Source organism: Microcaecilia unicolor, chromosome 4 (assembly GCF_901765095.1).
Source record: "Microcaecilia unicolor chromosome 4, aMicUni1.1, whole genome shotgun sequence".
NCBI lineage: Eukaryota > Metazoa > Chordata > Amphibia > Gymnophiona > Siphonopidae > Microcaecilia > Microcaecilia unicolor.
This window is the reverse complement of record NC_044034.1, coordinates 290909243-290928839: the sequence shown is the minus strand read 5'-3', so window position 1 is coordinate 290928839 and position 19597 is coordinate 290909243. Positions and strand designations below refer to the sequence as shown.

General features: G+C 47.2%; 1 protein-coding gene across 1 annotated transcript in view; it reads right to left on the bottom strand.

Annotated features, from left to right (window-relative positions):
• Positions 1-2251: 2251 nt before the first annotated feature.
• The window catches only part of GNS (glucosamine (N-acetyl)-6-sulfatase), a 57935-nt gene continuing 40589 nt past the window's right edge, over positions 2252-19597 (bottom strand). The window contains exons 10-13 of the mRNA XM_030201678.1: positions 19034-19135; positions 18685-18795; positions 3045-3152; positions 2252-2559 (exon numbers count right to left, since the gene is read on the bottom strand). Of these exons, the coding sequence (XP_030057538.1) occupies positions 2407-2559; positions 3045-3152; positions 18685-18795; positions 19034-19135 (474 nt within the window). The 3' untranslated portion in view covers positions 2252-2406. The remainder of the gene's footprint in view (positions 2560-3044; positions 3153-18684; positions 18796-19033; positions 19136-19597) is intronic.

The following is a 19597-nucleotide window of genomic DNA, read 5'->3' as shown; positions in this document are numbered from 1 at the left end:
TGGAAGATTAAGTGCAATTTAACACACAAAGCAGGGGACCATTTTAAACCTTACACCCCCTTAAAAATATAGAAGTTCTGAAAGAGCTGTCATTGTGAACATCCTCGTACAGGAATCTAGGTAGAAAGTGAGTGAAACATGCAGGATGCATATTACCCTTCTGCAGAAAGCCTCTATCAATCATCAGTTTCACTGTACACTGTGTACTGCCAGAGCACAGTAACAAGTGCCTCACTATAATTGTGAAGGAGAGGATAACATGCTCCCTTCCCCCTCACCCCGTCTTGCTCATTCCAGTCTCAAAATGTTCTGGAATTTGCACTCCTGTTAGATCCAGGGCTGTAAATCCCAGATGTGCCTGGATAGAGTTAAAAAAAAAAAAATCTCCCAGAACAACCAGAGGAAATAGGTCCCTCTTGAACTTAGATAAAAAGAGCTGTTGCAAACATGGTAAAAATGAAGCAAAAGAATCTTACCATCTGCTAAGAGCACACCAGCTGCAACCACTAATGTTTCAGAGGCCTGATCCAGCAGCACCTGTCCCCCTTGTGCTCCGTCCACTCTCACCAACGGCTGCAATCCTGGCACAGTCCCTGCGTGCTTGTCTGTTACAGGCACATTGATGGTTCTTGTGTGCTGTAATTGCTTGTGAGTCTGCACCCACTGAGGTCTGTGATCCTAGCTGTGACTCCTTGTGTGCATGTCAGACTTTGGAGGTTTATTCCTGATCACTCATTTGATTATCTATTTGCATAGCTTGGCTCAACCCCATCTACTGAAGAAATAGAAGTGTGCAGGGAACAGGCCTTTATCACATTACCTGTATCTAACAAGCACACTTCAAAACCAGGATTCTCTCCATCTTCACAACCCTATCCCCAAATAACATCTCCAGTGGCCTGGTGGACCATCCCTAGCCTAAAGCCACAGCCTTCATGTCACTGGTTAGCAGATTGGGGGGGGGGGGGGGGGGCAGGCAGTACCAGATGCTGCCATCTTCCTTCTCTCCACAGCACACCCATTCTCAACTGGTCCTGATAAACAGCCATATCCCAATGCCCCCTACCTCCCAATACTATAGTCTGACGCATGGAACTGGCCCAATCTTCCTATCTACAAGGATGTTTCTGACACACACTAGAACCCAACCCATGCTCTCTGCTGCTGCTGTAGGGAACTGCCACATGCTCTGGAACTTGAGAGTATTCCAGAGGCAGTGCTCAGGGATCTTTTCTTCAGAAATTCTCTCTAGGATGCTTATAAGGGATTCTGGTCAACTGGGCCTGTGCACTTAACAGCAGGTGTTGACAAAGCAGAAAACCACAGATCTGCCCCCATATGAGTTGTGCATGTCTGGTGCACATCAAGATGAGGAGGGATTCTACATACTAAAAGGCTGCACAAGCCCAAAATATTTTTCATGCAAAATGAAGCTGAACAGAGATTTAATAAAGCTGGACAAAACAGCTCCACAGGAAATCTTTTAACCCTCTGCACAATACGCCACACAAGGACAGCCCCTCGGGCTATGGAGGAAACAGATTACTAACCTCTCTAGAGGAAGAGATTCCCCACATGGACTGGTGAAAACATGCCATGTATCAAATCACTTCAGAGCAGAAGTTCTCATCCCAGTCCTTGGGGACACACCAAGTCCAACTGCTTTTCAGGATATCCACAGTTAATCTTGAAATAAATTTTTATGCACTACCTCGTGCAGACCTCTCTCGAACATATTTGGCATAGGTATCCTGAAAGCCTGACTGGCTGGTTATGTCCTAAGACTGGGATGAGAACCCTGCCCAAGATGACAAGTGCCACTAATGGTACCAGAAGCATTGAATGATGCAACATGGAAAGACTCCAATCTTGTGCAAATTGTACATCTGATGCAGGGAAGACTTTGCAAACTGTCCTGCACATACCAGCATCTAATAAATGTAAACAGCTTTGGCTGTACCACAAAAAGGCAGTATAATCAAATCCATGACCCTAAAATGTTAGAGATGTGATTTGTAATTAAACAATCCTGCAATCTTACAGACACTGCAATGATACTAAGCAACCTAGACTAGAAGTAGCTCCATTAAAGTGTGGTTCTGGTGGGTCAACAACATCTGTCCACAATGACTGCCCAGAATTGCAAACAAGATCCATTAAGCCTCAGCCCAATTTATAACAGAGCTCATGTCTCCTAACCCTCATCTCACACCAACAATTAACCCAAAACATACACAAGAAAAAGGGGGACTAAAGAATGTAGAGTCCTTTTATTATAGAAGAAGTACAAACAAGTTTTAGTCTGTGGGCTTTCATGTCCTGGAAGGTTCTGTGTGGGTTTATTAGAAGCATTTTGACAAACGAAAAGCTGAAGGTTGTGTGAAGGTCAGTAGAACAGCCGTGATCTCAGCGGCTGGGTGATTGACAGGAGGCTGCAGCACAGGCCTGTAGTTTTATCAGCCGTTGGTTCATCTTCTCCAGCAGATCCGGGCTCACTTGCTTCACGATGTTGACCAGTTGATGGGGGTCAGAAGTCATGTTGTAAACCTCCACAAATGACTATGCAGAGAAACAAAAGGAGATCTGGTTGGACAGCTGAAGTTGGCTCACGCGTTAAAGAAATAGCTTGAAGTATACACTTGTGGCCACAGTGCACAGCTGATTGCAGAATGATTTATTTTGTACACTTGAAAACCATATTCTCTCCCTTCAACTGTTGCAAAGAACGCATCAGCTTTCTCTTCTGCCGATATGCAAATGCATACCCTCTTAACCAATCAAGGCTGCCTCTGCAAGATTGTAGTAACATATCAAGAAGTCCAGGCCCATCAAAATCCTTATTTTGAGAATGCAGGGTCTGCAAGACAATGATCCTGGTGCGACACAGGTATTCATCCCCAGCATTGGAATCGCTACATTGCCACTGTCCCCAAACTGTGTGGCTATATTCTAGAGAGATCATTCTGCTTGGCTACTGCTTTTAGTCCCTCACTATTGACACCACACATTCAGCCGTCTTCCACTGTGGAAGGCTCTGGTCTTACCTCAGCATCAGCAAATTCACAGTACTGCAGGTCTGTGGCACCAAGTGTACGAACACAGGCATAAGTATTGTTGAAGGCATCCTCACATACACAGTCTGGGAAACATTCCTGAAGGAAACAAAATATACAGAATGACTGAGCAACAGATAAAAGGCCTATGTCATGTGATTTCTTAAGCTTTCGACATGGCTGCCCCCCAAGGTAACCAGGAATTTACCCCGAGTGCTGTCTCAAGAATCAAAAGAAAACTTTCCAACTAATATGCTGGATTAACATAGCATTAGTAGGGCCTTTAAGAAAATAGAAGGATTTACCTGCAAATTTGATTTCCTTTAGTCATTCCAAACCATGCCGTATGAGTGGATATGTGATCTACCAGCAGATGGGGGAAGACGAAAACTGCAAAGTGGTTATACTTGATACTGCAAAGCCCTGCACCCTCCAGTATTTCTATTGACAAAACAACTGACAGAAACAGAGGTAGAACAGATCCCCCAACTTGCCACATGGGAACCAGAATCAGCAGCCACATGACTGAAGGAAACATCCTGGGGAACAGAACTTGTCCTAATAGCGTATCCTCTCTCTTTTTTTTTTTTTTTTTTTTTAATTGATTCCTTCACATATCATCCAGTACAGCAGAAGCCAGTTGGCTTCCACCTCCTACTCTTCTAGCGGTATATCCTGCATTGACAGTGCAACTAAAAAAACAGATTTAAAAAGGAGAGACTGGGCATGGTCTGGAATGACTAAAGGAAAGTAAATTAGCAGGCAAGATCTAATTTATCCTTCTTTAGCATCGGCTTCAGACCATGCCTATGAGTGGGAAGTACCAAAGCGGTAACGAGGATAGCACCATGTCATAACAAAACTCTGTAAGCCACACTGAGCCTGCAAATAGGTGGGAAAATGTGGGATACAAATGCAATAAATAAATAAACAAACAAACAAACTTCCACTCCAGAACCACTGCCCCAAAGGACACCCAGGCGATAGTGCTTGATAAAGGCATGCAGAGACAACCAGGTAGTTGCTCAGAAAATATCTGAAACCAGAACCAAAGCGAGTTCCGCCCACAAGGTCACCTGCCACAAGTGGAGTGTGCATGCAGACTCCAAGTAAATAGGCAGAGATCGCTTCCCGAAGCTATCAAGATAAAGTCGCCTTGGAAGCTGCCTGACCCTTGCATGGACCCGCACAATGAGCCGATCCAAATGCCAAAACTCCACTGTCCAATACAAGAACAGTGGAGTGCCCTGCGCACATCCAGTCAACAGATCTGTTCCAGCCTCCCGCCTAGAAACACAGGGAGGGAAATGGTCGTGATGTCATGAAAAGGCAAGATCACCTTTGTCAAACTGCAAAACAGGGAACAGCACCATGCTCTCAAAGAAACAAGAGAAAAGGCTCCCAACACAAGAGGGCCTGAATCTCCAATACCCTCTGAGCCGAGGTAATGGCCACCAAGAAAAACCACCTTTAAGGGAAAATATCTTTCAAGGTCACTAACTGCAATGGCTCAAAGGGAGAACGCAGCAACACGGCCAAGACTAAATGATCAAATGCAATGTTGCACTATTGGGCATAAGCCACAGAACTCCATACAAGAAATGGATATCAGGTGGACTGAGGGAACAGCCCTGGACTGGCCCCCAGATCACTAGAAATGCCAACTGCACTTTCGACGACAGGGCCAAGCTTTTTTTTGCAGACCATCTTGCAGGAACTGCAAAATGTCTGCAACAGAGGACTGCCGAGGGAGAACGCTGAAGTCCGAGCACTAATTCTCAAAAATGCACCAGACTGATGTAGGCCAGCAACGTAGCAGCAACCTCTGCTGTGCAACTGCACGAGCTGTGTCTGGCATGGCCACTGGGCCTCGATAGAGCAGAGGAACTTCCAGAGAGAACAGGAGAAGCTGACAGATCAACAGGCACACCAGGTACCTGTACCATGTGTGGCGAGGACAATCTGGAGCTATTATTAGCACCACCAGACCTTTGTGAGCCTCTATCCAATGCACAACATGGGCCACCAGGGGCAACTGAGGAAATATACAGCAGTCTGTTCCATAACCATGGTTGGACTAGGGCACCAATGCCTTCAGACATTGGCTCCTTCTGGCGACTGAAGAATCATGGTGCCTTGGCATCCAAGCAGTAGGCATGAGGTCCATGATTGGCACCCCCCACCGGAGGAGGGCCAGAGAGTGGAAGGCCTCCTCAGAGGAACCATTCCCCCAGATCAAGGGGGTTCCGACAGAGAATCTGCCTGCACATTCAAGACCTTGTGCTGAGCTGAGACTCCACCCAGGACAGCAACTGGGATGCCTTAGGTGCCAGGTCCCTGCTCCTGCTGCACCCCTGGCAGTTCACCTACGCTACCACCTTGTAGTGGTAGCGTACGTGAACTGCCAAAGGTGGATGGACACTACCGCTACAAGGTAGAACTCCGACCACCTTGTTTTCCAGAAGGGGCTGAAAGGCCTCCAGGGCTAAACAGATGGGCCTAGTCTCTAGCCAAATGATGGGACCATGAATCCTCCTCCTCCAACCACCAGCCCCCCATGGGCCAACCAGCAGAGACAGTGCACACCCCAGTCGAGAAAGCTTGCACCTGTTGTCACCAGAACCCATGCCGTTACCTCGACATCCCGGTCAACAGACGCACCAGGTCCAGCCACCAAGATAGGCTGTTCCATGGACAAGGGAAGGAGAGCCTGCACATCACCAGACAGAAATCGGAGACCAGAGGGAGAGCAGGTACCACTGTAAAGGGTGCATGTAGGCCCATGCCCATGGAACCACCTTGACAGTCACTGCCATGGAACCACACACCTGCAGAATGCTCCATGTAGACGGCAGACAACAACCCACCAGCCCCCACACTTCAAGCTTCAGCATCGATGCTCAAGGCAGAAGACCTTGCCCAATGCAGTATCAAGCCACACACCCAAGGACTATGTGGGTTGAAGGTGACTCTTGGCCATGTTGACTGCTCAGCTGAGATGCTGCAAAGAGATACTACTTGGGCCGTGACTCGAAGACTCTCCGAGCAACTTTGCCTGGATCAACTAATCATCCAAATGAGCCACCATCATTCACTACCATCACCTTGGTGAACGTCCTGGTGCCATGACCAAGCTGAATGGCAGCGCCCAGAACTGGTAATGATGGCCAAAAATTGCAAACCGCAAGAACTTGTGGTGATCCGGATGGATGGGAATGTGGAGGTAAGCCTTAAAAAAAATGGTCCAAGGCCGTGAGAAACTTGCTTTTGTGCACGCCACAATCACAGACCGCAGTCTCCCATCCAGAAGGAGACTTGGAGAGCTCTGTTCACCCCCCCCCCCCCCTCCCCGGAGGTACAGAATAGGACGAAAGGAGCCTTCCTTTTTTTGGAATGACAAAATGGGAGGAATACTGTCCAGAACCCTTCTTGTGTGTCAGCACCAGAACTATGGTCCACAACTCGAGCAACTACTACTACTACTATTTAGCATTTCTATAGCGCTACAAGGCGTACGCAGCGCTGCACAAACATAGAAGAAAGACAGTCCCTGCTCAAAAAGCTTACAATCTAATAGACAAAAATAAAGTAAGCAAATCAAATCAATTAATGTGTACAGGAAGGAAGAGAGGAGGGTAGGTAGAGGCGAGTAGTTACGAGTCAAAAGCAATGTTAAAGAGGTGGGCTTTCATTCTAGATTTAAAGGTGGCCAAGGATGGGGCAAGATGTAGGGGCTCAGGAAGTTTATTCCAGGCGTAGGGTGCAGCGAGACAGAAGGCGCGAAGTCTGGAGTTGGTAGTAGTGGAGAAGGAAACAGATAAGAAGGATTTATCCATGGAGCGGAGTGCACGGGAAGGGGTGTAGGGAAGGACAAGTGTGGAGAGATACTGGGGAGCAGCAGAATGAGTACATTTATAGGTTAGTAGAAGAAGTTTGAACAGGATGCGAAAACGGATAGGGAGCCAGTGAAGCGACTTGAGGAGAGGGGTAGTATGAGTAAAGTGACCCTGGCGGAAGACAAGACGGGCAGCAGAGTTTTGAACCGATTGGAGAGGGGAGAAGTGACTAAGTGGGAGGCCAGCAAGAAGCAGATTGCAGTAGAGCGAGAGGTGACAAGGGTGTGGATGAGGGTTTTGGTAGAGTGCTCAGAAAGAAAGGGGCGGATTTTACGGATGTTGTAAAGAAAGAAACGACAGGTCTTGGCGATCTCCTGGATATGAGCAGAGAATGAGAGAGAAGAGTCAAAGATGACCCCAAGGTTTTGAGCTGAGGAGACAGGGAGAATGAGAGAGCCATCAACAGAAATAGAAAACGGGGGGAGTGGGGAGGTGGGTTTGGGGGGAAAAATGAGAAGCTCGGTTTTGGTCATTTAATTTCAGGTGGCGTTGAGACATCCAGACAGCAATGTCAGACAAGCACGCTGAAACTTTGGTTTGGATGCAAGGTGAGATATCAGGGGTAGAAAGGTAGATTTGGGCGTCATCAGCATAGAGATGGTAGGAAAAGCCATGGGATGAGATTAATGAACCAAGGGAAGAAGTGTAGATAGAAAAGAGGAGGGGACCAAGAACAGAACCCTGAGGTACGCAGACAGGTAGAGGGATAGAAGTAGAAGAGGATCCACCAGAGTGAACACTAAAGGTGCGGAGGGAGAGGTAGGAAGAGAACCAGGAAAGGACAGAGCCCTGGAATCCAAGTGAGGACAGGGTATCGAGAAGTATGCTGTGATCGACAGTGTCAAAAGCAGCGGAAAGATCAAGAAGAATGAGGATGGAATATTGACCTCTGGATTTAGCCAGTAATAGGTCATTGGAGACTTTAGTAAGCGCAGTTTCGGTTGAGTGGAGAGGGCGAAAACCAGATTGTAGTGGGTCAAGAATAGCATGTGAGGAGAGAAAATCAAGGCAGCGGCGGTGAACAGCACGCTCAAGTAATTTGGAGAGAAATGGAAGGAGGGAGATGGGTCGGTAATTAGAGGGACAAGTAGGGTCGAGTGAAGGCTTCTTAAGGAGAGGTGTGACCACAGCATGTTTAAAGGCAGCAGGGACAGTCGCAGTGGAAAGTGAGAGGTTGAGAATGTGACAGATAAAAGGAATAAGAGCAGGAGAGATGGCATTAAGAAGGTGGGTGGGAATGGGATTACTACTACTATTTAGCATTTCTATAGCGCTACAAGGCATATGCAGCGCTGCACAAACATAGAAGAAAGACAGTCCCTGCTCAAAGAGCTTACAATCTAATAGACAGGTGGTACATTTTGAGGAAGAAAGGAGAAGTGTAGTTTCCTCAATAGCAACTTCAGGAAAGGAGGAAAGGGAAGGAGAGAGAGGGGAACAGATTAGTGGAGGGAGAGGTGGCGAGGTAGAGAATGCAAGGTTTATCTTTTGAACCTTGTCGTGAAAGAATTCAGCAAGGGTCTGAGGAGATAATGAAGGGGGAGTTGGGGGGAGGGGCACCTTGAGGAGAGAGTTCAATGTGGTGAAGAGAAGTCGAGGGTTAGAGCCAAGAGAGTTAGTCAGTTGGATATATGAATCCTGTTTGGCACGTAAAAGAGCAGATTGGAAGGAGGTCAGTATGAACTTGAAGTGTAAGAAATCAGCAAGGGCCCAAGATTTCCGCCAGAGGCGTTCGGCGGAGCAGGTACAGGAACGTAGGTAGCGGATATTAGAAGTCAGCCAAGGTTGGGGTTTGTACGCCTTATAGGGTGGGTCATCAAAGGAGTGTCTAAGGCAGATGAAAAAATGTTGTTGTAAGAAGAAACAGCCTCGTTGACAGACGTGGATGGTGCCACAGTCAAGAGGAGGTTTGAAAAATGGGAGGATAGAGATGAAGGGTCAATACCATGAAGATTCCTAGATAAATTAGATAAGACGGGACTGGGAGGGAGGAGATTTAAGTGTGAAAGTTATAAGATGGTGATCAGAGAGGGGAAGATCAGAGGCAAGGAAACTAGAGGGTGAACAGTTAGAGGAGAAGATAAGATCAAGACAGTGACCATTTTGATGAGTGGGGGAGGTGGAGCATAGTTGGAGATTAAAGGAGGATGTTAAAGCGAGTAACTTGGAAATATAAGAGTTAGAAGGATCATTAGCAGGAACATTAAAGTCACCAAGGATGAGAGAGGGGGAGGAAGGATCATGGAAGAAGGCAAGCCAGGCATCAAAGTCACTGAGAAAGGATGAAAGGGACTTATCACGGGGACGATAAATGACCGCTATTCGAAGAGGCAGAGGAGAGAAAAGGCGGATAGAGTGGACTTCAAAGGAGGAAAAACAGTGAGATTGAGGTGGAAGAAGGGGTTGAAATCTGGAGGAGGGAGAGAGAAGTAGTCCAACACCGCCCCCGCGACCAGCAGGGCGAGGAGTATGTGAAAAAAGATAACCACCATGGCAGAGGGCTGCGACTGAAGCAGAGTCATCAGAGCAGAGCCAGGTTTCTGTTATGGCGAGCAGATGGAGGTGACGTGAGATAAAGAGGTCCTGGATATAGGGGAGTTTGTTACAGATAGAGCGGGCATTCCATAGGGCGCAAGAGAAGGGCAGAGAAGAGGAATAGAGATGAGATTAGAGAGGTTGCGGTGAGATCTGTAGAGTTGGGATAATAGTTGGTGAGGAGGGTCAGGATTGGGATTGATGTCACCGGCTGAGAGTAAGAGAAGGAGTAAAAGAGCGGAGGAGAGTAGGAGAGGTGTGGCCACGAAGGCGAGAGGTATTTAGGTGGAATGGGGAAGGCAAAATGGAGGGAAGAAAGAGACGGAGATTAAAAGCCAAGAGGGAGGAAGAGGGTAGGAGAGAAGGTGAGGTAATGAAGTCGATGGATGGGCAGTGAGTTCCTGTAGCGGAGAGAGGTAGGGGTTGAGGGAAAAGATTAGGAAGGGACAGGGCTAGGAAGAGAATGTGAATAGGGGCCATAAACGACTGAGGTACTTTAGCAACTGGGAAGAAGATTAGATGTAAAGAGAAAAAATGCCCCGCGCGCCATTAGGCGCGTGGCACCTAGAGCAGAGGCCCTGAGTGGATCGGAGTGGACCTGGGTGTCACCCCGGAGAAGGCTGTAAGGATATGCAGATGAGCTGCAAGTCCTCCACAGCACCTGAAAGGCAGCTGGTGGTAGAGCTGGGCACCTCTCAGCTGAGGAAAGGCTTACCAGGGGTTAGGCAACTAGCACAACGACTCCTACTCCTGAACGGATCTACTTTCACCGGTGAGCCACATGGAGAATGCAGAAACTGTTTCCACAGAGGATGACGAAACTCCAGAAGAAAACCGACACAACAGGTCTAGGATCCAGCGGTCAGATGTAATGTAGGTCCACCTCTGGTAAAAAGCTTGCAAGTGGCCCCCAGTAGGAGGTGCCAGAGAGTAGACCCACAAACCTTCACTGGGCAACACAGGGAGCTCCCAAGGTTCCACTGCCTCTGTTGCGGCCACCTTGGCTCCCCCCTTGAAAGGCCCGAGATCAATCCCAACCCTGGCCCTTGGAAGCAGCCGGAAAAATGGGAAAACAGGGAATACCAAAATGTCCTAGGACCAACCGTAGGCTGCCCCACGAGAGGTGGAACGAGAATGAAGCTCCAGCAACCGGGGAACCTTGGACTTACCCAAGTCCCTGACCAGCTTCAAGGTCTTCACCAAAAAGGGAGGCTTCATGAAACAACAACTGGCTGAGGCAGACTTTGGATGCCACATCTGCAGCCCACAGCCCACTGGTGGAGACAAACAAGGTGAGCGCCAGATTCTTAGCTGAGGCTCGGACCAGATCATAAAGGAGATCGGACAAGAAAGCCGTGCCCATCTCCAGACTGGCCAGGTCCTTTACTGCCTCACCCAGAGCTCTGGAAGGTTTTTGGCCCAATGAAAGCACACTCGTACCACTTAGCAAGACATCCGCCTCCATGGGGGCGTGACCAGATTCCCCCACGTGCTCCCTGTCCTCCAGTGCCAAAGCCACAGAGATCTCCCTGTGCAATGGGTCCCCAGCGGAGGCTTCACTACACGCCCAACACAGATCCACTGCAAGCACACGGTATGCCTGACAGGCTGCGCAGCGTCACGCTTTCACAACCAAAACTGCCATGCCAAAAAAAGGGCAGGAAACAAGTCATAACAGTTACTAGCGTGCCCCCGTGTCAACTGTGCATCTAGCAGTACCAGACCTTTTTTTTGCTGTCCCTTTTCACACCAAAACTGAAGCGGAGCCCAGGGCCCTACAGGGCTGCCTGGAGGATCCCCTGTCAAGAGGGGAAAGGGGGCAGAGGCAGATCCTGAAACAAAGGTCAGGGAGGGGAACCTACATAAACACAACTCCCTCACAGACAATGGTCAGGAAGTTAACGAGGTTGAAGCAGCAGCAAAGCCTTGCTAAGAAGGGAAGGTCCCAGGAGCCTGAGCTCAGTTTCCCGTTCCCGAGTGCTATTTATTTATTTTTTAGTTGTAAACAAATAGTAGAAAATTTAGTAGGGTTTTCTTTCTCCCCCCCCCCAAAAAAAAGCCTCAATTTGTTGCTCCCCATTTTTTTTTTTCTTTTAAGCAAAAGCAATGCAGAGCCCACAGCACCTACCAACCATCTACTGAGGAACAGGGGCGTAGCCAGACCTCGGCGGGAGGGGGTTCCAGAGCCCAAGGTGGTTAGGGGGGGGGCATTTTAGTCCACCTCCCCCAGCCGCAGACTTCCCCGCCACTTTTGACCCCTCCTCCCCACTGCATGGTACCTTTGCTGGTGGGGGTCCCCAACCTCCACCAGCCTTAGTCTTCTTCAGTGCCAGTCTCCGGTGCATTCGCTCACTTCACTGATCTGTGCTGTAAGTCCCCGACATCCTGCACATTCCCACTTAGAGGAACGTGCAGGACTTGCTGGACGTCAGGAGGACTCGCAGCACAGATCAGTGAAGTGAGCGAACGTGTCGGAGACCGGCGCTGAAGAAGACTAAGGCTGGCGGGGTTGGGGACCCCCGCCAGCAAAGGTACCTTGCAGCGGCGGGGGGGGGGGGGGGGGGGGGGGGTCGAAAGTGGCGGGGGCCCAGACTAATCTGTGGGGGCCCATGCCCCCACCTAGCTACGCCCCTGCTGAGGAGACCGATAAATACTGGAGTGTGCAGGGCTTCACAACACCGACGTATAACCACTTTGTAATTTGTCTCTGTCTCCCCATTTGCTGGTAGGAGGTCACATACCCACTCTTAGGACATGGTCTAGAGCAGATGCTAAGGCAGGCATGGTTTATAGTGTGTAGATTATTATTTTTTTTTTTGTCTGTACTTTGCAGCCTCTCCCTGGAAGGTCTTTGTTATAGGACTGGAATTACCCAGCCCTGTTTTCCTTACTATTGGTGGTAAGTGGTGCTCATACCCAGATTAGAAAATTGAAAGAAGCAGGTGACACCTTACATACTAACCAATTTATCAAGGCGTGAGCTTTTGAGGACCACACTTTATCGGGTGTTCTCTGGTTCTTTAAAGTTCAAATGTTTCAATAAATTGATTAAGTCTATAAAGGTGCTACCAGCCTCTGTCAATGTTGTAACCACCAGATTAACATGGCTACCCCTTTTGAAGCTGATAAACTGATTAAGAAAGCAGCAAAGAATGTGCCACCAAATTCCAGGACAGAAAAACACACCATACAAAAAAATAAACCAGAGACAGAAATCAGAAGGCAGAAGTTGCATTATTTTGCAGGCAAGATCCCAGGAGCCAGGATGTCACATCATGGCAGGCACAGTGTTACTGGTAAGTGTACCAAGATCTCAAAATGAAGGAGCAACAAATTCAGACATCTAAGTTCAGCTATAGAACCACCCACACCCTCTCCTGTTCTCTTTCCTTTCCAAGGTAGGTCCTTGGCTGTAATGTTTGGAGGGTGGCAACTTGGACTGAATTATCAAGGGTTCAAGTTCTCAACTGTTATTTTTCTAAACAAGTGATAACCAAGCTGGAATTTCATAAGAGGCTGGAGGAGGTGGGGGCTTGGCTATTTCTTCAAGTCAGACAACTATCCAGGCCTCAACTCTGCTGCAACAAAAGAATAAATTTGAATTTTATAATGAACTGGAGGCTTCGGAGAACCAGAAATATATAGGTTTAAGACTTCGGTTTTTGTCCCTTTATGAGCCATTTAAAAAGTATACAAGGGAGATTTTGGAACTCGCTGGTAACACCACAGGTATCTAATGAGGTGCTTAATATCCATCATTTAAGGTCTATAAAGGAGAGTGGAGAAGGGAAGGGCCATCAGATCCTTTTGGGTTTCAACTGACAGCCTGAACCTCTCAGCCTTCTTTGAAGCCTCACGGGATAGTATTCCCTTATGGTCCCTACTGGTCTTTTGTTCAGAAATGGACAGGCTTGGTACTCATATTAACAAGGCCAATTTTTTTGGTTCAAAAGTGAATGTGTTCCCTGTGTGGTGCGAGCAGCAGCAAATCCAGGCAGGGAGGCAACTGGGAGGGGGGGGGGGGGGGGAAGCAGACAAACATTCAAAATTATAACTAGTCTATTTTGATGTGTGATACTGTTTTTTTCTGTATTTATAGTTTGTATTTTTCCATGTTTACAATATCTTGTATACATTTGTGTTATACTGTTGAAAAGCATCAAAATTTACAATTGAAAAGAAAAAAACAAACAAACACCCTTTTCATCACATGACATGGGTGAAGACAAGTCATGCCCAGGTTAGAGATACGAGTGCTCAAGGTGGCAGGGTTTTCCCCACATTCTCTAGTATCATTGGCAGCAGGTAAATTTTGCTACACTTCTCAGCTAAGGGTGTAAGAGAAGCAGCAACATCTTGTGAAAGCAAACTCAGAGCAGATATGAAATGTGTGCTATAGGTAGGGACAGCCAGGCTTACCAAAACACTCTTTATCAACATCAGTTAGCAATTTTGGTTGTGTAGTTCAACAACTGAAAGATAACTAACCGCTATCGTTGATGCAGAGGGTGTGGAGCAGGTACAGTTATAGCATTGTCATCTGTATGTGGGGGAGGCATTCAATACTGTAGGTAAATACACTGCTTTGCATACACTCCCTTCCAATACCTGTGGTGAGAACTGCTTCTAGCTCCTATTTATTCTGAAATTCATGCCCAGTGAACTGCTGCACTGATGGCCCCCACATCCTTAACCCTTCCCTCAGGGGGGCGAGTGGAAAAATGTAGTCTTAGGGTTCAACATGTGGCCTGGTTGACAGTGAGGCATATTTTCAAAGCACTTTGGGAGGCTAAGTTCCATATGTTTCTATGGAACTTTGGGAGGCTAAGTGCTTTGAAAATAAGCCTCAGTGTCTCCTGTGTTACACGTTAGCTAGATGAAAGATCTCCCCCCTCACCTCCCCAAGGAGCACAAAGGTCATTACCTAGCCAGTACAATAGCACAGCCCTTAACTCCAGGAGTACATATGTAACTAACTCCCCTTACAATATGCTCAGCAGCTACAAAACAGGTGGTTCCAGTGGTGAAGTTTTGTGTTAAAGGAAAGCAGTATGCAGGGCCAGTGATTCCCCCATCTAAACAGAGGAGCAATTCAGCTCTTTCCTTAGTCAGCCCTGCTCCAATTCTCCCTTACCCCACTGCCCTCCCTTTACCACTATTAGGGAGGATAAACAAGAAGTGGTTAAATGTAGAGCTGTGTGCACCAGCAGGAGGATTTAAAAACTGTATGAGGAAGTCACTAAATGACCAATGGAACAGCCAGACTTTCAATTTGGTGGGTTTTTTGTGTGTGTGTATGGGGGGGGGGGGGGGTGCGCATAGTTTTGCTCTGCCTCACAACCGTCCCTGCCCTACTCTCCATTTCCCATCCCCCAACTCAAAACATTAAATACTTGAGCAGATGGGGGATCTCCAAGCCCTACCTGTGGAAGGGGGTCTTCCTCCAGTGGCCAGAAGAGATATCAGCTATGAGCTGGACAAGGTGGACCGTGATGAGATGAAGGAAATAGTGTGTGTGTGTGTGGGGGGGGGGGGGGGGGGGGAGGGGAGGACTTCATGCTTGTGGAGGAGTCGGTCCTTATGATGAGGTATTCTGACCAAGAAAATTACAAAAATGAAGTATGCAGAATTTTCAAATATTGAGGGCAGTTGAGGTCTGTCCTGAAATGACCCAAGGACCTCTAGGCTTCTTATTAGGAAAATGTGTCTATCTCCTACTCTTTGCTTTTGCACTCATATTGGTTCATTACAGCATTTAACAGTGTTCTCTACAAGTTCTACAGGCAATATGGAAGAAGAAAGGGAACAAATAAGAGTGTCCACAGTTGTCGCCTGTAGATCCCTGTAGGGAGACAACACTTGGGACCCGACATCCAGCTGACTATCGTTGGTATTATCCTCAAATTCCACATTGGGCTATGTCCAGGCTCCAGCACTGAATTTCTGGATTTTCCGAGTCAGTGAAAACACAGCTGGTTAAGTGCAATATTCAGCACTTAACTGTCTATTGTAAATCGAATAAAAAAAAAGAAGGACCGATAAAAGTAAGTCCTATTTATCTGGTTACCTTGGCCAGTGCTGAATATCAGTACTTTACAGGCCAAGTTGACTCTGCCCCCTGGAATGCCCCCAAAATATCTGGTTTCACATTGGCCACTAACTGGATATTTTCAACAGTGCTGCTGAATATGACCAATCAGCCCTGAATAAGCTATTTAACTGGCCAAAAGCTGTTTCTAGACAGTTCAATCTCTTTGAATACAGACCCCTTAGTGTCTGATGTACTTGTGTTTGACAGCCCCTTGCTGAACAGCCTGTGAACGTTTCCCTACGTGAAAGTCATGGCCAGAGGTTCATGTAAAAGAGCCTGCTCCGAGTGCGCAAGTGGGTGCCAAGCATCCCTAATAATGAGCAACTGCCTTCATTTGCCAAGTCTTAACCCTCCATTGCCTCAGGTACAAACTTAGATTGTGAGCCTTCCTGGGACAGAGAAACATCCAGTGTACCTGAATGTAACTCACCTTGAGCTACTACTGAAAAAGGTGTGAACAAAATCTAAATAAATAATAAAATAAATTTTGCCAGGGAGGCTTAATTTGTGTTGTGTTGAGCCAATCATTTGAGAGTTTGCACCTATGGGTACACGTACAAAAGATAACAGGAAACAAAGCCTGGGCAGTCCCTAGCCACCACAGCACTGGCTTTCAGCACCCTTCTCCCTTTAAAAGGTTTGGAGGGCTCCTAGACCAACATGAGTCAGAGCAAACCAGGGCTCTCTCATCCACCCTTTATAAGCAGCCCAGCCCAATGGACAGGGCATATTGAAAAGGGGCATTTGTAGAGGCACGAGTTCCTATTACAGTCCTGTGTGTTAGGGCAGAAACTGCAGCCAAATTTCATCCTGACAAACTGTGACCTTTCTACATGTAGCAAAGGGACAACGCTAAAGTTAAAATTCTAAACAAATGGGCTCCTAAGAGAGGGGGTGAGACAGAACAGTAATTCAAGAAAGCCTGGGATAAGCAGTATTTCCTTAACCAGTATGGCGAGGGAAGCCAGTATGGCATTGTACTGGAACTAAACTGGGCAGTCTAGATGAGCTGTCTGTTTATTATCGCTGGGCTCCCCACCTGTATTCCTGGCCATTTTAATTAGGGGCTTCAACGTATATTCCATGTCTAAAGGCACTCCTGTAGGTGCACAGAATGGAATGGTCTAAGAGAGAAGTTATCGACCCAGTGCTGATTAACACCCAGCCAGTCAGGTTTTCAGGATATCCAGAGTGAAATGCATTAAAAATAGTGCATGTAGATTTATCTCATTCATATTCATTGTGTGCATCTTGACTGGCTGCGAGCATCCTAAGGACCAGGTGGAGACCACTGGTCTAAGGGGACAGAGCTAGGGAAGGCAGCAGGGGCTGTTTAGCATCTCTTCTGGGCAGCCAGATGCCTATGGTGCCACCCTGCAGCCAAGAGCAGAAAAATACAACTGTGGTGCTCTAAACACAAGAGCAGCACAAGCCCCCCCCCCCCCCCCCCCCCAAAAAAAAAAAAAAAAAAAAATAGATTCAGCAGCACCCTGCAAATGGATTTTTAGTAATAAAAGCACTAGGGCCGTCTCAGGCAGGGAAGGTCGCACAGGGACTCGCACTTCCAGGGGCCCCATGGCAGCCTTGGCATGTCCCTCTCTTTCTCCCCATCTGAAATCCAGTGTCTCTCCTTCCCTCCCGGCCACAGCTGCATTTTCTTTTGTCTCTACTGGATCCCCCATACCCCACAACCTGTTCTATCCCCTCCCTGCCTCAAACCCACAGCTCCTGCCTGCAGCAGTTCTGAGAACTAAAAAGAAATGCCGATATAGAGCCGCATGTTGCAACACTCACAGCCAGGATCTGCCGCAACGGCAGCAGAAGTGTGTCACAGGGGGAGGTTCCGGCAGAGCCTGGCTGTGAGCAAGTGCAGCTCCATACCGCCAGCTTTTTTTTTTCCAGTGCTCAGAACCGCTGCGGAAAGGAGCCACAGCTTTCAACGGGGGAGGGGGGGGGGGGCAAGGAGGTTAGATTTAGAACAGAAGACCTGTGTGAAGTGAAGATGTGATTTCATGTGTCCTAATGAAAGGCAAGTTTAATTTTGCTTCCATTTAATTTCAATATAGTCCATCTTTATAAACACCAGGCTTTCTAAGGCAGATTACATCAGCTGTTAAGATGAACCCATCAGGAAAAAGGATATCCTTACTGAATTTGGCCATCTCTATTGTATAGAACAGCGTAGAAAAATGAGCACAAAATACCAAGTTTATAACTGCCGTCTCTACCAGCTACAATATTTAAGCTGTTTTAGTGATATTCAATTTTTATTTCATGATATTTCTCTCGCTATATGGGAAGCTTTCAAAATAAATGAAAAGCTGTCAAAAAAAAAAAAAAAACCACCTTTGTCCTCCATCTTTTAAGGCACTGCCTATCCAACTGGAACAGCTTTTGACTTTTTACAGATGGATCACACATAGGCGGTCCTCATTTCTAATAATCTTTTGTTATTGTTTTCAATAGCATTTGCTATTGTTTTGGGCGAGTGAAAATGGTGGCAAGCTCTGCCTACTGGCTTCAGTCCATATAATGGGCTAGATAGAAAGCAAAACTTGTACAGAAAAACTAATAGGAAACCTTGATTTGTCTATTTGAAATTTCATAAATAAAACACATGTCAACAAAGGCAGAGCTAGGTGGGGTCCCCACAGAACTGGTCTGCACAGGGCCCCACAATTGCTGAGCCCAGCACTGAAAAGCACCATCTGCTGGTGAATGCAAGAACCATCATCAAAGCCCTTAAAGCCACACAATCCTGTGTCTTAAGGAAAGAGAAACCCCACAGCTTTGAATGTCCCAGAGTCCGCAACAGTGAATTAAAAGGGAAATGAAAGACATACATTCATGTCCCTTCCCGCCAGATGCTCTGCTGGCTCCAATGCCTTTCGCTAGAATAAAACATACTGAATTCATTCAATTCTTATCATAGCTCTCCAGGACCAGGGCTGCAGTAATCTCTAAAAACTGAAGCCAGCTGCTTAAATGCTGGAATATGGTTGAATCAGGTGATCATGAACAGCTGTGTGGCAGTAGGGATTTACTCCCAGGATGGGGACAGCCTTATGTGAGCCAGTACTAACCATGACCTTAAGTGATTGGTACTCACAGACACCCCAGGGCCAAGCTTGGGGCAGGAAGGATCATGGTCCGGGTGTCCTTCTCCTGCATATTCCACCAAGAAATCAGAGCGCCAGGAAATCTTCTGTGCTGGGGTCAGCTGGAAAATAAAAATCCAGTATCAGTCAGGGAGGTGATGAAATAGCAGGATGCCTGTAGTGAGAGGTGTAGCGAGGTGGAGTGTGGATACCACAGTATCAGGAGTTCACAAAACAGAGCAGAATCATTGTACAAAGTTTATAAGGCAGCTGTGAAACTGTCAAACATTATGACAAGTGGGTTAAACCATCAAAGTGCAACAGCAGGAAGTACCACTACGATAAAAGATGGAACATTACCAGCAGGGGAAGCAGCGACAGTCCATCCATATTGGTCTGGGACACATTGATTCCAGCAATGTCCAGAAACGTTGGTCCTAGATCAATGTTCAGCACTGGCTCCTGGAGAGAGACAGACAGAAGTCCATAATCTACCCTTACACATCCACAGATGTATATTTATGAAGGGTTTTTTTTTTTTTTTTTTTGGGGGGGGGGGGGGGGGGGTTGTTAACACCTATGACAGATCCATTTCCCTGCTCTGACACATCCTCAGAGATGGATCAGTACCCTGGTGTACTCTTTCACAGATGGGTAGTAAAGTCCATTAAAATCCTCATACTCCTGTCCCACATCCCTACCAGGTCCCCCAACCCTTCCTGCATGAAAAATGGGTCCCAGTCTGAATCCTTTTCTCAATACTTACTCCATTCCTAGTGTGCCCTCTTCAGCATCTACAGATCACAGCCTGACCCACCACCAGGCTCACCATGGCTTTGTTTTATCAGTCCATAAGGAGAGAAGGAAAGTTACAGCCTTCGCCTTTAACCTCCAAACCAAAGAACACCTCTTGCCCCCTCAACC